This window comes from Caretta caretta, chromosome 2 (genome assembly GCF_965140235.1).
Source record: "Caretta caretta isolate rCarCar2 chromosome 2, rCarCar1.hap1, whole genome shotgun sequence".
Taxonomy (NCBI): Eukaryota; Metazoa; Chordata; order Testudines; family Cheloniidae; genus Caretta; species Caretta caretta.
Window position 1 is genome coordinate 236,452,259 of NC_134207.1, and position 16,081 is coordinate 236,468,339.

Sequence of the window (16,081 nt, forward strand, 5' to 3'; positions counted from 1 at the left end):
GAATATTGTCAGGCCTAGAATCGATCCCTGTGGATTCTCCCATTCAATGATGATTCTTCATTGAGATTTGCGAGCAGTCAGCTAGCCAGTTCCTAATCCATTTATCATGTGCTCTGTTGAGATTGTATAGTGCTAATTTTTAATCATAATGTCATGTGGTACTAAATCAAAAGCCTCAGCAAAGTCTATTACATCTACAAAGTTACCCCTACCAAACTTGTTGCCAATAGAATCATAGGGTATGTCTACACTACGGAATAAGGTCGAATTTATAGAAGTCGGTTTTTTAGAAATCGGTTTTATAAATTCGAGTGTGTGTGTCCCCACAGTAAATGCTCTAAGTGCATTAAGTGCATTAACTCGGCGGAGCGCTTCCACAGTACCGAGGCAAGCGTCGACTTCCGGAGCGTTGCACTGTGGGTAGCTATCCCACAGTTCCCGCAGTCTCCGCTGCCCATTGGAATTCTGGGTTGAGATCCCAATGCCTGATGGGGCTAAAACATTGTCGCGGGTGGTTCTGGGTACATATCGTCAGCCTCCCGTTCCCTCCCTCCCCCCGTGAAAGCAAGGGCAGACAATCATTTCGCGCCTTTTTTCCTGAGTTACCTGTGCAGACGCCATACCATGGCAAGCATGGAGCCCGCTCAGGTAACCGTCACCCTATGTCTCCTGGGTGCTGGCAGACGCGGTACGGCATTGCTACACAGTAGCAGCAACCCCTTGCCTTGTGGCAGCAGACGGTACAGTACGACTGGTAGCCGTCATCGTCATGTCTGAGGTGCTCCTGGTCGCCTCTGTGAGGTCGATCAGGAGCGCCTGGGCAGACATGGGCACAGGGACTAAATTTGGAGTGACTTGACCAGGTCATTCTCTTTAGTCCTGCAGTCAGTCCTATTGAACCGTCTTATGGTGAGCGGGCAGGCGATACGGACTGCTAGCAGTCGTGCTGTACCATCTTCTGCCGAGCAGTCATGAGATGTGGATGGCATGCAGTCCGTCTGCTGCCAGCCAAAGATGTAAAAGATAGATGGAGTGGGTCAAAACAAGAAATAGACCAGATTTGTTTTGTACTCATTTGCTTCCCCCCCCTCCCCTGTCTAGGGGACTCATTCTTCTAGATCACACTGCAGTCAAGGTGCAGCGAGGTAAATCTAGCCATGTATCAATCAGAGGCCAGGCTAACCTTCTTGCTCCAATAAGGACAATAACTTAGGTGCACCATTTCTTATTGGAACCCTCTGTGAAGTCCTGCCTGAAATACTCCTTGATGTAAAGCCACCCCCTTTGTTGATTTTAGCTCCCTGAAGCCAACCCTGTAAGCGCCCCTCCCAGCGTCAGAGCAATGGCAAACAATCGGGCATCTGAGAGTGCTGTCCAGAGCAGTCACAATGGAGCGCTCTGATGGGGCTAAAACATTGTCGCGGGTGGTTCTGGGTACGTGTCGTCAGGCCCCCGTTCCCTCCCTCCCTCCGTGAAAGCAAGGGCAGACAATCATTTCGCGCCTTTTTTCCTGAGTTACCTGTGCAGACGCCATACCACAGTAAGCATGGAGCCCGCTCAGGTAACCGTCACCCTATGTCTCCTGGGTGCTGGCAGACGCGGTACGGCTTTGCTGCACAGTAGCAGCAACCCCTTGCCTTCTGGCAGCAGACGGTGCAATACGATTGGTAGTCGTCCTCATCGTGTCCGAGGTGCTCCTGGCCGCGTCGGCTGGGAGCGCCTGGGCAGACATGGGCGCAGGGACTAAATTTGGAGTGACTTGACCAGGTCATTCTCTTTAGTCCTGCAGTCAGTCCTATTGAACCGTCTTATGGTGAGCAGGCAGGCGATACGGACTGCTAGCAGTCGTACTGTACCATCTTCTGCCAGGCAGGCAAGAGATGAGGATTGCTAGCAGTCGTATTGCACCATCTTCTGCCAGGCAGGCAAGAGATGGGGATGGCTAGCAGGCGTACTGTACCATCTTCTGCCAAGCAGCCATGAGATGTGGATGGCATGCAGTCCTTCTGCACCGTCTGCTGCCAGCCAAAGATGTAAAAGATAGATGGAGTGGGTCAAAACAAGAAATAGACCAGATTTGTTTTGTACTCATTTGCCTCCTCCCCTGTCTAGGGGACTCATTCCTCTAGGTCACACTGCAGTCACTCACAGAGAAGGTGCAGCGAGGTAAATCTAGCCATGTATCAATCAGAGGCCAGGCTAACCTCCTTGTTCCAATAACAACGATAACTTAGGTGCACCATTTCTTATTGGAACCCTCCGTGCAGTCCTGCCTGAAATACTCCTTGATGTACAGGCACCCCCTTTGTTGATTTTAGCTCCCTGAAGCCAACCCTGTAAGCCGTGTCGTCAGTCGCCCCTCCCTCCGTCAGAGCAACGGCAGACAATCGTTCCGCGCCTTTTTTCTGTGCGGACGCCATACCACGGCAAGCATGGAGCCCGCTCAGCTCACTTTGGCAATTAGGAGCACATTAACCACCACACGCATTATTCAGCAGTATATGCAGCACCAGAACATGGCAACGCGATACCGGGCGAGGAGGCGACGTCAGCGCGGTCCCGTGAGTGATCAGGACATGGACACAGATTTCTCTGAAAGCATGGGCCCTGCCAATGCATGCATCATGGTGCTAATGGGGCAGGTTCATGCTGTGGAACGCCGATTCTGGGCTCGGGAAACAAGCACAGACTGGTGGGACCGCATAGTGTTGCAGGTCTGGGACGATTCCCAGTGGCTGCGAAACTTTCGCATGCGTAAGGGCACTTTCATGGAACTTTGTGACTTGCTTTCCCCTGTCCTGAAGCGCATGAATACCAAGATGAGAGCAGCCCTCACAGTTGAGAAGCGAGTGGCGATAGCCCTGTGGAAGCTTGCAACGCCAGACAGCTACCGGTCAGTTGGGAATCAATTTGGAGTGGGCAAATCTACTGTGGGGGCTGCTGTGATGCAAGTAGCCCACGCAATCAAAGATCTGCTGATATCAAGGGTAGTGACCCTGGGAAATGTGCAGGTCATAGTGGATGGCTTTGCTGCAATGGGATTCCCTAACTGTGGTGGGGCTATAGATGGAACCCATATCCCTATCTTGGCACCGGAGCACCAAGCCGCCGAGTACATAAACCGCAAGGGGTACTTTTCAATAGTGCTGCAAGCTCTGGTGGATCACAAGGGACGTTTCACCAACATCAACGTGGGATGGCCGGGAAAGGTGCATGATGCTCGCATCTTCAGGAACTCTGGTCTGTTTCAAAAGCTGCAGGAAGGGACTTTATTCCCAGACCAGAAAATAACTGTTGGGGATGTTGAAATGCCTATATGTATCCTTGGGGACCCAGCCTACCCCTTAATGCCATGGCTCATGAAGCCGTACACAGGCAGCCTGGACAGTGGTCAGGAGCTGTTCAACTACAGGCTGAGCAAGTGCAGAATGGTGGTAGAATGTGCATTTGGACGTTTAAAGGCGCGCTGGCGCAGTTTATTGACTCGCTTAGACCTCAGCGAAACCAATATTCCCACTGTTATTACTGCTTGCTGTGTGCTCCACAATATCTGTGAGAGTAAGGGGGAGACGTTTATGGCGGGGTGGGAGGTTGAGGCAAATCGCCTGGCTGCTGGTTACGCGCAGCCAGACACCAGGGCGGTTAGAAGAGCACAGGAGGGCGCGGTACGCATCAGAGAAGCTTTGAAAAACAGTTTCATGACTGGCCAGGCTACGGTGTAAAAGTTCTGTTTGTTTCTCCTTGATGAACCCCCCCGCCCCTTGGTTCACTCTACTTCCCTGTAAGCTAACCACCCTCCCCTCCTCCCTTTAATCATTGCTTGCAGAGCCAATAAAGTCATTGCTGCTTCACAGTCATGCATTCGTTATTCATTCATCACACAAATAGGGGGATGACTACCAAGGTATCCCAGGAGGGGTGGTGGAGGAGGGAAGGAAAATGCCACACAGCACTTTAAGCACAGCACTTTAAAAGTTTACAACTTTAAAATTTATTGAATGACAGCCTTCTTTTTTTTGGGCAATCCTCTGTGGGGGAGTGGCTGGTTGGCCGGAGGCCTCCCCACCGTGTTCTTGGGCGTCTGGGTGAGGAGGCTATGGAACTTGGGGAGGAGGGCGGTTGGTTACAGAGGGGCTGCAGTGGCAGTCTGTGCTCCAGCTGCCTTTGCTGCAGCTCAACCATACACTGGAGCATACTGGTTTGGTCCTGCAGCAGCCTCAGCATTGAATCCTGCCTCCTCTCATCACGCTGCCGCCACCTTTGAGCTTCAGCCCTGTCTTCAGCCCGCCACTTACTCTCTTCAGCCCGCCACTTACTCTCTTCAGCCCTCCACCTCTCCTCCCGGTCATTTTGTGCTTTCCTGCACTCTGACATTATTTGCCTCCACGCATTCGTCTGTGCTCTGTCAGTGTGGGAGGACAGCATGAGCTCGGAGAACATTTCATCGCGAGTGCGTTTTTTTTTCTTTCTAAGCTTCACTAGCCTCTGGGAAGGAGAAGATCCTGTGATCATTGAAACACATGCAGCTGGTGGAGAAAAAAAAAGGGACAGCGGTATTTAAAAAGACACATTTTATAAAACAGTGGCTACACTCTTTCAGGGTAAACCTTGAAAGTTAACATTACATACATAGCACATGTGCTTTCGTTACAAGGTCGCATTTTGCCTCCTCCCACCGCGTGAACGGATTTTGGTTGAATGCCAGCAAACATACACTGCAATGCTTTGTTCTACAGTGATTCCCCAGTACGTGTTGCTGGCCTGGAGTGGTAAAGTGTCCTACCATGAAGGACGAAATAAGGCTGCCCTCCCCAGAAACCTTTTGCAAAGGCAGAACCGCAAATGCCAGGGCAAAGTAATCCTTTCACATGCTTGCTTTTAAACCATGTATAGCATTTTAAAAGGTACACTCACCAGAGGTCCCTTCTCCGCCTGCTGAGTCCAGGAGGCAGCCTTGGGTGGGTTCGGGGGGTACTGGCTCCAGGTCTAGGGTGAGAAACAGTTCCTGGCTGTCGGGAAAACCGGTTTCTCCGCTTGCTTGCTGTGAGCTATCTACAACCTCCTCCTCATCATCTTCTTCGTCCCCAAAACCTACTTCTGTATTGCCTCCATCTCCATTGAAGGAGTCAAACAACACGGCTGGGGTAGTGGTGGCTGAACCCCCTAAAATGGCATGCAGCTCATCATAGAAGCGGCATGTTTGGGGCTCTGACCCAGAGCGGCCGTTCGCCTCTCTGGTTTTCTGGTAGGCTTGCCTCAGCTCCTTCAGTTTCACGCGGCACTGCTTCGGGTCCCTGTTATGGCCTCTGTCCTTCATGCCCTGGGAGATTTTCAGAAAGGTTTTGGCATTTCGAAAACTGGAACGGAGTTCTGATAGCACGGATTCCTCTCCCCAAACAGCGATCAGATCCCGTACCTCCCGTTCAGTCCATGCTGGAGCTCTTTTGCGATTCTGGGACTCCATCATGGTCACCTCTGCTGATGAGCTCTGCATGGTCACCTGCAGCTTGCCACGCTGGCCAAACAGGAAATGAGATTCAAAAGTTCGCGGTTCTTTTCCTGTCTACCTGGCCAGTGCATCTGAGTTGAGAGCGCTGTCCAGAGCGGTCAGAATGGAGCACTCTGGGATAGCTCCCGGAGGCCAATACCATCGAATTGTGTCCACAGTACCCCAAATTCGAGCCGGCAACGTCGATTTAAGCGCTAATCCACTTGTCAGGGGTGGAGTAAGGAAATCGATTTTAAGAGCCCTTTAAGTCGAAATAAAGGGCTTCATTGTGTGGACGGGTGCAGGTTTAAATCGATTTAACGCTGCTAAATTCGATCTAAAGTCCTAGTGTAGACCAGGGCATAGAATAGAATCATAGAATATCAGGGTTGGAAGGGACCTCAGGAGGTCATCTAGTCCAACCCCCTGCTCAAAGCAGGACCAATCCCCAATTAAATCATCCCAATAGAATCATAGAATAAAATCAGATTTGTTTGACAAGACCTATTTTCCATAAAACCATGTGGACTGGCATTAATTATATTCCTCCCCTTTAATTATTTATTAATTGAATCCTGTATCGGTTACAGTTGCATGATAACTGGTGCAGTTCTGCTGTGCAACAGGAGACAGCCTTTGGGGGAGGCACAGTGGTTACATACCCTCGGCACACCATGAATCTCTGGTCCTCAGTGGGCTCCCTGGATACTAGCACACCTGGTACAGATGGGGGTAGACAATGGAAGGGCCAGGGTGAAGTCAAGGGTGTGATTGCTATGCAGATCACCAAGACCTGCCCAACATGGAGAGATGCATATGGAGCTGTAGAAACTACTCTTGTCTGTTGGGTTAGGTTGGCTCTGCTGAGTAGTTCACCAGCCTGGTGGGAAGGTTTCCTCTAACCCTGGTGCATCAAGTGGTCAGACCATAGCCCAGGCTTAGAATTTGCCCTTCAGTGTTCAAAACATACTACATTTTTGTCTCTATAATATTGTGAAGGTAATTCATACCTCCGGCAATGTGAAAGGGACCTTAAAGTACATGTACTTTACCCCCATTTTAAGGGCCTTTCACACTGCCAGAGTGTAATAAAGCAACCTCAGTGTATATTAGAGTCAGGATTTGTAAGTGTAAAGGCTGCTTCTTGTTAATCCCCAGTTATTCACGGCAGCATGCTTCTGCAACTGACCTCTGCAAGAGAGAGCAAACATCAAATGGAAAACTCCATTCCAGGATTATGGCAGGACTTTAATTTTAGACATACCAGTGTTCATTTAATGATTAGCAGGTTTATGCTGAATTCTTTATTATGTTTTACTGATTTTTTGACAGTATGAGGCTAATTCCTCAGATAATGTGGTATTAAAGGCTCATTCTTTGGAAAATAGCAAATGCTTCTTAAACATTTCCCTATAGAACATAGATAAGGGAGACAGGGAGAGGGAAATACAAGACCTATTTTGCCAGTTAGAAAAAGATCATCTTATTTAAAAGTGATAAAAACTCAAGTAGAAATATATACCAATATGTTTCTGCTATTTACAAAATGGGCCAAATTCTATCCATTTACACTGGTGTAAATCTGGAGTAGCTCCACTGAAGCCAATAAAATTACAATACTTAACACCTGATAGAGGTCCAGAAGGAGATTTTCAAAGGCACAAAGGGGAGTTACGCACCCAATTCCCATTGAAAGTCAATAGGAGTTTGGCACTTAACTCCCCTTTGTGCCTTTGAAAAACTCCCCATGCCCTGCCTGTGTTTCTGTCCATACCACCACATAATGCAGCCTTTATCTGTGCTTTTACTTCCCTTTTAAATGCCATGTTTTTTCTATGGCAAGATAGGTGAAAAGTATTACATCGCCTCCTTTTGAACATAGTGTGAAGAATGTCACACATTTCTTTGAGTCAGATCCTGGGGCTATTGAAATCAAAGGCAAAATTCCCATTTAATTTTATCAGGACCATGATTTTGCCCTTTACCAAATTAAATCCGTTTCTCACCAAAAAATGTACTGTGATTTTTAACAAAATGAGGATTTATTTCCTCTATCTACTTTCCAAACAAATGTGGGCATCTCTGACGTGCCAGCGTTTGATGCTTTTTTGCACCATATGTGGTAGTTTGAGGAATAATACATCTGAGAGCTCTGATCCATAAACAAAACATAATTTTATTTTTTTTATTTAAAGTGTAAACGCTTTTTTTGTGTGTTTGACTGAGGCACAATTAACTGCCCTTTGGAAAGGTGCCTTTCAAACATTCAAGACACAGCAAAAATGGTATAAAAGCCCTATAAGCTCATGGTCACAAACATAAAGAAGTTCATACTTTATAGTCAAGCTGTGCTCTTTCCAAGAGGGCTCATGCACATTCTCCAGAAGAATGGTCAGATTCTAAAAGAAGTTTGATTTCCTGTGCTTGGATTTTGATTAAATTGCTAAGGTCAGCAAATAGGCAAGGTGAGTGCAGCGTGTGGAAAGGAGTTACTATTTAAAGTGGATGCAGTTCAAGGGTAAAATTGGGAGAATAGGCACAAGTTTACTGAGAAGTCAGAACAGAACAAGAATGTGTATAAGAGTATTAACCCATAAAGCAAAGGGCAGCCACAGCTGTTCTCCTGACTATGGACAGCCCTTTAAGCCGAAGCAAACATGAAACCGTATTTTCTACCGTGTCAGACCAAATGATAATTCTAGTCTATAAACGCCTAGCCAGCTGACTAACATGTCAGTTAATGCTCTACTCCTTTAAAGAGAAACCCCAGAAAACCAATCCCCTGTCACTTTCTCCTAGAGGGTTTCTAAACAAACTATACACCTCTTCTCCAATCTCCCAAACAACAGGATTGGAAAACAGTGACTACTTTCCAGTAAAAGAAGTTTGAAAATTGCTTTACAAGTTACCCACCTATAAGTGCTAACCGCCCACAACCACACAACATTTTGATCAAAGCTATGAATTCTCCAGGCCATTAAGGTAGATTTGTCACAAAACTGCCTTAAAGCTGGTGACTCCAGCCAGTGTAGGATTCTCCCTACCTATGAGAATCCTGGTATGGTATAGAACTGCCCAGCAGCTGCTACTCCACCCTCTCCCATTGCTGGTGCATTCCTGGTCCATTTCACACCAGATCCCACCCATCGTTATGAACTTGTATCCATGGGTGGCAGGTAAAACCCTCCTTTGGGGAGGCTAACCCACTGACCCTGCCACTTCTCCCCTCCATGGCCAGAGGAGCCCCAAGGCTCACACACACACTGCTGGAGGAGCCCCAGCCCGGCCAGCCCCAGCCACTAGCCCGACCCCTGGGTCCGAACCACTGTTGGGCCGAAGTTCCAGGCCACTGGCCTGAACTGTGGCCCTGCTGGCTCCAGGGGAGAGGAGGAGGAAAGTGAGGCCCCGGGTGGAACATGGGCAGGGCTATGGCCTGGGTTAGTGGAGGCTTAGCCTGCCCTGGCCTTTGATACCCGCCACCCATGTTTGTAGCCTTGGAATCCTTGCCACTTGGTTGTGGGGGGGGGTTTAACAAAAAAATAATTTTTTAAACATTTATTTTACAAAAGATTAACCTAATATGGTATGGAGATCACTGAGTAACCAAACTCCTAGGAACTAAAAAGTATATCTGCTGATTGTAAAACAAGTACCTCTTTTTACTGAGGACAATGATGCAGCATACTGAGAAGTGTTTCTCTGAGAGGAGGCTCTTTGTCTCAGAGATTCCATAAACACGTGATGTGTATCAGCTGACTACCCAGGATTTTACTGATTACCAGAACAATATATTGCACAAAACATGTTTTGCATTGTAGGTACCCATGTTACTGCTTTCCTTAATGCTACAGTAATTGAAATTACCTTTATGTGCAATTTTGTTTATTTTATATAATGTCACTAAGCACACATCCTGGGTGAAATTAACACCTGGAGCAAGAGGGTAACTTGACTGGCATTGCACCCACTTGCACTAGGTCTGAGTTTGGCAGTATTTGCTTGTACAGCACAACCTCAGATTTACGAACACCTCGGGAATGGAGATTGTTCATAACTCTGAACAAAATGTTACGATCATTCTTTCAAAAGGTTACAACTGAAGGTTGACGTAATACAGCTTTGAAACTTTACTATGCAGAAGAAAAATGCTGCTTTTAACCATCTTAATTTAAATGAAACAAGCACAGAAACAGTTTCCTTACCTTGTCAAATCTTTTTTTAAACATTCCCTTTATTTTTAGTAGTTTACATTTAACACAGTACTGTATTTTTTTGTTAGTTAGTGCTGCTGTCTGACTGCGTATTTCTGGTTCAAAATGAGGTGTGTGGTTGACCGGTCAGTTTGTAACTGTGGTGTTTGTAACTCGGAGGTTCAGTTGTATATGCTCTACTTGCATGTATTGTGTAGTTGACACTAGCAGTTCCTACTTAAATGATGTTACTTATCACAGTAAAGCTAACAAGAGAGAGCTTTTGCCAGACAATGAACTTTCAAAGAGTGGTTTTATAAGCGTAAAGGAAGCTTGACTGGGCTAAAGCTGGGACCAGGGTGTCAGGAGTTTTATTCACCCATTACGTATGAAATTCTATTAATTCTCTTGACCCTGATGTGGTTTTGGTGTGAAGCCCATCTGAAGTTCCACAGCCCAGCTGGGCTCCCCCTCCTCCCCCCTCCCCCCCACAATACTGCTCCAATCTTGAGGGAGAATTAACCCTCAACAGTTCTTACGACGTTTGTTAAAGGCTGATTAATGCTGTATTTGAATAGTGATGAAGAGAAGAGCGGGAAGGGGGAGAAGAAGGGGAAGAGAGTTCACATTTGCTTGGGGAATGTATTTATTCCGACTGGGAATCCTGTCCTGTACACCAAGCAAAGTTCCTGTATCAGCCGGGCATAAACAGGAGCATGCAATGTATTAAAATAAGAGAAAATATTGGAGTAATTACAAAGCTTGAAAGTCAAACAGTTTGAATCTAGGCATAGCATAACTAGCTTCAGTAAGATATGTATCTTAACAATAGCCTTGTACATCCCAATAAGTGTTCATTTACTATAGCTGCATATTATCTGAAACTGGCATGCAGAATATATATGGGAAATATGGGCTTCCATTTAAGTACTTACTGTATAGAAAACATTACCAATTGGTTTGCACTTTTTCTTTTATGAATGTACTGTACGTAGAAATGCACTGTAGATTGTAAGAAATGTACTCCTATTTTACCTGCTGCTTTTGTTGAATTATTGTGTACCATTCTGGTGTGTAGCGACCTTCATGTCCACAGAGCAAAGATACTGTGTACACGCGTCCGTTATCTAGAAACAGTCCCTAAAACTGAATTCTGAATTTTTCTTCATAAAAATCATGGACAGCTCATGAAAAAAAAATCTGAGCCAATATACTAAGCTATCTATAATATGGCTAACTAGGCCAGACATGGATGGTCTATAACAAAGTGATATACTGTTTATAATATGGAAAGAAGCCTTGCCATCTTCTTTCCTCCTCATTTTCAAGCAATGATTTTATTTTTATTCAGTGCAGTTTTCACACTGAGTGGCTCCCTTGCTGTCCTGTCCCCAGTAAAGGCATTAATCAGTGGATGGCAATGATTGTCAACCCTTCGCTTCTCTTTAAATCCGATGACATTTCGATTTCTATAATTACTAGGATGATTTAAATGATAATTGTATACATTTTCCTCAACATCACTTGTTTAATGTGTCATTTTACTACTGTATGCATGAATCCAGAATTGCATTTTGTATGCCAAACAGGAATGCGTCTGCCTTTATCTACAAATAGACTGGCATTGTTCATTTTGACAGCTTAGCAGCTCCAAAGATAACATTTTTATACTTTGCAGAAAATTATTTCTACTAATCACAGAAGGTGAGGGGCTGCAGGAGAACTGGCTGATGTGGTTGTGCAATGTAAAAGGCTTTAAAGGATGTTCAATTTAATAAAAAATGCAAAATATGCAGTTTTTTTAAAGATACATCTGTGTTGAGAAGGCCAAAGTAATCTTATTTCATCAGGTTTTTTAAATAGGCTCTAAAATAACTTTGGTCCAGTTTTACAAAAAGGCATGGGGCAATCTGTGCAAGGTTCCTGGAATGAACCATAGTCTCCATAGACTATTCACCAGCAGGATTTACAGAATATACCTCTTTCCAGGAAAATGATGATGCCCATCACTACAAGTGCTAAATGGAAGATCAAATGCAAAAGCTCCACAAAAGAATTTTCTACTTTTAGGGTGAAATTCAAATGGGTGCAAAAGATCCACTCAAGATTACCCCATCTTGGTCCTGGCAAAGCATGAGGGGCTCTGATACAGCTGAGGACCTAGCCCAGTATGCAAGGCAGTGGAGATTCAGGTGTTTGGGCCCTGATTTGGAGTTATGTTCCTTCTGCTTTATGCTGTCAGAATGCAGGTATAACTAGCTTCTTGGGAGTTACCCAGATGTAGGGGGAATCTCTAGATGGCATAGGGCCAGCAGAACAGCCCTGTTCTGTCCCCTTCCAAACAACCCCCCAGCAGAGGGGCATGGCTAGGGAAAGCGATGCAACCAACTCCTTCTGCTGTCGAGTCATTTTTGGCTGCTGTAATGGTCCTGTGATGGGCTGTACCTGGCCTTTGCAGCTCCCTACAGAGGGCCCTGCAGTCCTACTACACCAGACCCCAGAAAGTAGCAAGGTGGGAGGAAAAGAGCAGTAAAGGTGGATCCTCCAGCCTTGCCTAGAGAGGCTTCACTGAAGCAGCCATCTTGGAAGCTAGAGAGACCTGATCCTCCAAGGGCCAGAAGGGCTAGCGACAGCCAGTCAGAGCCCAGCAGGCCCAGATAAAAGAAGTTGTGGGGCCTAGAAGGTCAGTTCCTAGCTGGGACCAGAGGTGTGAGGAAGGGTCCTCTGCTCTTGCCAGAAGCTCAAGAGACAGCCAGAGTTTGTATCTGGCTGTATTTTGCATAGCTGGGTTTGCAGAAAGAGGACCCAAGACCCTTAACCGTGAGATAATAGTGAAGCTAAAAGGGGCCAGGTGGGAAGAGGCAGCAACTAATTGAATTGAGCCATATCTGGCTGCTGTTTAGAGGGTCCCTGGGGTGGAACCTGGAGTTGGGTGGGCCTGGATTCCTCTACCAGCCGCAGGTAAATTGGCAGAAACCCTAAGAAGGGGACAGGACTTGTTTGGGAGCCTGAAGAAAGGGAAGAATTCAGTGGGCCCAGAGCCAGGGCTGAAGACTGTAGTGAGGGCAAAATAGACTATTCAATAGGTTCCTTACTACCCCAGAAGGACTTTGTGACTCGGCCAGAGGGCCAACTCACTGAAGACCCACCAACATCCGCCTGCAGGCAGACCAGGGGTGAGAAAAGGACTGTGGTGCTACACCCTGCCACTTGGAGGCGCTCCAGAGTTTAGCGCTCTTTCACGGGCCCTTTGGGTGCTGTGGCAGCCAAGTGTCAGTTAAAGTAGCCAGTAGCAACCCTAGCTGTTTTGCTGATGGGAAATGTTTTTGGTGCTCCCAACCCCCCCAAGCAGCCAAGCAACAGCTCACCTGCTCACCCACCTCTAGAACCGGTCCTGAAAGCAACCCTCTGGAAGCTCTAGTTTATGCTGGGAATTGGACAGATCCCTGACAGGGCACAGAATCCAGAGGGCCAGACAGGTGGTATACGGCCACTTTGACCCATCTGTCCCATCCTGGGCTTCACCAATCTCAGATCACAGGCAGCTCAGAGTCAGGGCATTAGTTTCTACAAGGGATTGAATGTTGTGCTGCTCCTATACCCAGAGCATGATCCTGAGAAAGGCTTAGCACTCTCACATCCCATTTAAGTCAGCAGAAGTTGACAGCAGTTAGTCCATTGCAGGATTGAGCTCTCAGTTCTGGATCACTGCCAAAATAGCAATACACCAGGAATCTGCAGCTATTGCTGGGCCTGCAGGGGGAGTTATATTTACTGACCCTTCTTCAAGCTTTTCTTACTTAGGCAGTGGGTACTTTACTCTTTCAAACTAATGCACAGATGCTTACCCCAGTTTCTAGAGAATTCTGGCTGCCTTGCTCAGAACACATGCAAACAGCTGTGGACATAGGTGCCAACCCTGTGGGTGCTCCGAGGCTCAAGCACCGACCAAAAAAAATAGGGGATGCTTAGCACCTGCAGAGCCAGATTAATCTTTTGTGGGCCCCAGCACCTGCACCATGACTCCGCCCCCACTCTGCCTGTGCTCCACCCCACCTGCCGCTTGTGTGGGTTGAGGAGGCAGAGAGGAGCACCCACCAGCTAAAACAAAAGTCAGCACCTGTAGATGGTCCAAAACCTGAAGTCTATATACTTTCTTTCTTTTTTTTTTTTTTTTTGGTCAGTCGGTGCTTTGCCTGAATAAGGGCGAAGTAAGGAAGTATGAAGGCCTTTGAGTTAACTCTCTCACCTCTGTTTAGTTTTTGTTGTTTGGTGCCAGACAATACAACAAAATTGTAGATTCAGTTCCCTAACAGAACTGTTAAACATTTCTTAACATTAACTGCCAACCATCCTACTCACATACTCAATCGCTGAATTGGCCACCTTGATCCTATATAAATCGATGCCATACTTTTGGAGTCCAAACTTGTCCTCCTTAAACATTTGAGTATCACTTGCACAAACATAAATTTTGATAGGGTGTTTCATGCCCATATAGCACAAAAGATTTGCCTTCCTGAGCGTAGATCATAGTGAATGCTATTGTAAGGTTCACAACAAAAATCTAAGTCACTAAAGCAAAACCTCCTTGTTTTAGCTATTGATTGTGATTGTATTCATGGTGTGCGCTCATGCTGTCTGAACAGAATCATATTATTTTTTAGCTGTTCAGCTGTATTCCTAATGGTAGAATCTCAATAAACGTAGTGTTTTGTGTAATATCACCATCTTTTATTCTAAATTCTCCTTACCCTCTAAAATCTTTCCCCACTGTATGTCCCTAATGGTGGCCTGTTTGCATAACGTTAGCATAGGGGCAGCCATGGTGTATAGAGCGGAGAGTCAGGAAATGTAGCTTCTGTTCCTGATTGTGCTAATGACTTGCTGTCACGTAACCTTGAGCAAGTCACTTAACCTTTCTGTATCTCTGTTACCCCATCAGTAAAATAGAGATAATAATGCTCACCTGTCTTTGTAAAGTGCTATGAAACCTGGAGATTAAAAGTACCATATGAGTTCCAGTAGCACCTGAATACCACAGAGATAGGTGCTTTAGAAATATTTAAATTAGCTAGAAAGTATTATTTTTCCTTTCAAATATGCAGAAATAAAGCCCAGATGATCAGCTTCCCCTAGATGCACATGAAACCCTGGGCAAAATTATGCCATGGATAGACTAGACACCATGAGAGACCTTTTTCTGAGTAACAGACTCGAGAAGCAAAGTTTAATTGGCCTGATAGAAAGGGATGATTTTCCTCCTGCTTTCTGTCTCATTACCCACTGCAATGGTGTACTGAATGTCTGGAAAACAAGCAAACAGAAATTCATCTTCTCTAAGGTTCATGAGTCGAACTTGCCTTCCAACCAAAACCTAGTAAGTAAAAGTTCTCTGATAGTATTGACAACTAATGAAAAGCATATTTCATTACTCTATGCATAAAGAGTTGTTCCATAGTACAAATACCAACTACAGTATTTGTATTTCATAAGAAAAGAACACACAAATCTAAGAGCAGAAAGAAATCTATTAACCGTTAGTTGACTCTCTGGGTAAGTGAACTAAATTCTGGGTAGGGCTAAATTCACCTCTGGTGTAACTCCATGTGAATCAATGGAGTTACATCTTGGATAATTCAAAAAATAAATTCAGACACATCTGTGGCTTTCTTTGGAACTTCACAAAGAAGGGAAATTCTTCTTATAGGTTATAAGGGTTATAATCTTAAGGGGCCTGCTGTTCTCCAGAATAATAATTCAGTCCCCTTAACTTCTTTTTTCATAGTTTTTGGTGTCAATACTGCAGCATGTAAAGCCCCTGAAACCAACTTCCCCACTGCTATGGCCCCTAATCTCAATTACTACTAACGCAAGTTCTCCTCTCAGTTACACTGGTGTTCCTCAAATCTGGATTTACTCCATTGACTTCAGATTTACTCCAGTGTAACTGAAAGTAGAATTTGGCTATCAGGTTGCATCTCCAAGGTATGGTAGTAATTGCACAGTTAGCCTCTGTGGTATGTAACAGGAAGTGATGTTTCGAAAGAGAACATTTCTGTAGCAGCTGGTAGTGAAGCTAGTACAGGCTGCATGGAACTTGCCAGAATTGTGCTTAATCCCATTGGGGCTGAATATATAGAAGGAGAGCTCCATGTGATGAAAATGCGGGAAATAACAGATTTCCAGATGCAGGAGATTTATAGGAGCTGGAAAAAATGGAGAAAGGCGGAAGTAACCTCAACCAGTTGAACCCTCATCTCATCCATGAAGCAAAGGCATGCAAGTCATATTTAAATATGTATATAGACATTTATGTTGGCAGATTCTTCCAAATGATTTAGGTCTAGGTAAAAAGATGCTCTTGTAAGCAATATAATTTTCAATAATCAAAGCAAGTTGT

General features: G+C 45.6%; 2 protein-coding genes across 9 annotated transcripts in view; one reads left to right on the forward strand and one right to left on the reverse strand.

The window, feature by feature from the left end:
- MYO3A (myosin IIIA) overlaps window positions 1-16,081 on the forward strand; it is a 299,867-nt gene that overhangs the window by 266,228 nt on the left and 17,558 nt on the right. The window lies entirely within an intron of this gene.
- LOC142071256 (uncharacterized) lies at window positions 133-5,855 on the reverse strand. The gene is made up of 3 exons (XM_075126156.1): window positions 4,915-5,855; window positions 4,067-4,526; window positions 133-250 (listed from the first exon to the last, which is right to left on the reverse strand). Exons 1-3 carry the CDS (start codon window positions 5,492-5,494, stop codon window positions 133-135), a joined length of 1,158 nt encoding a protein of 385 aa, XP_074982257.1. The 5' UTR covers window positions 5,495-5,855.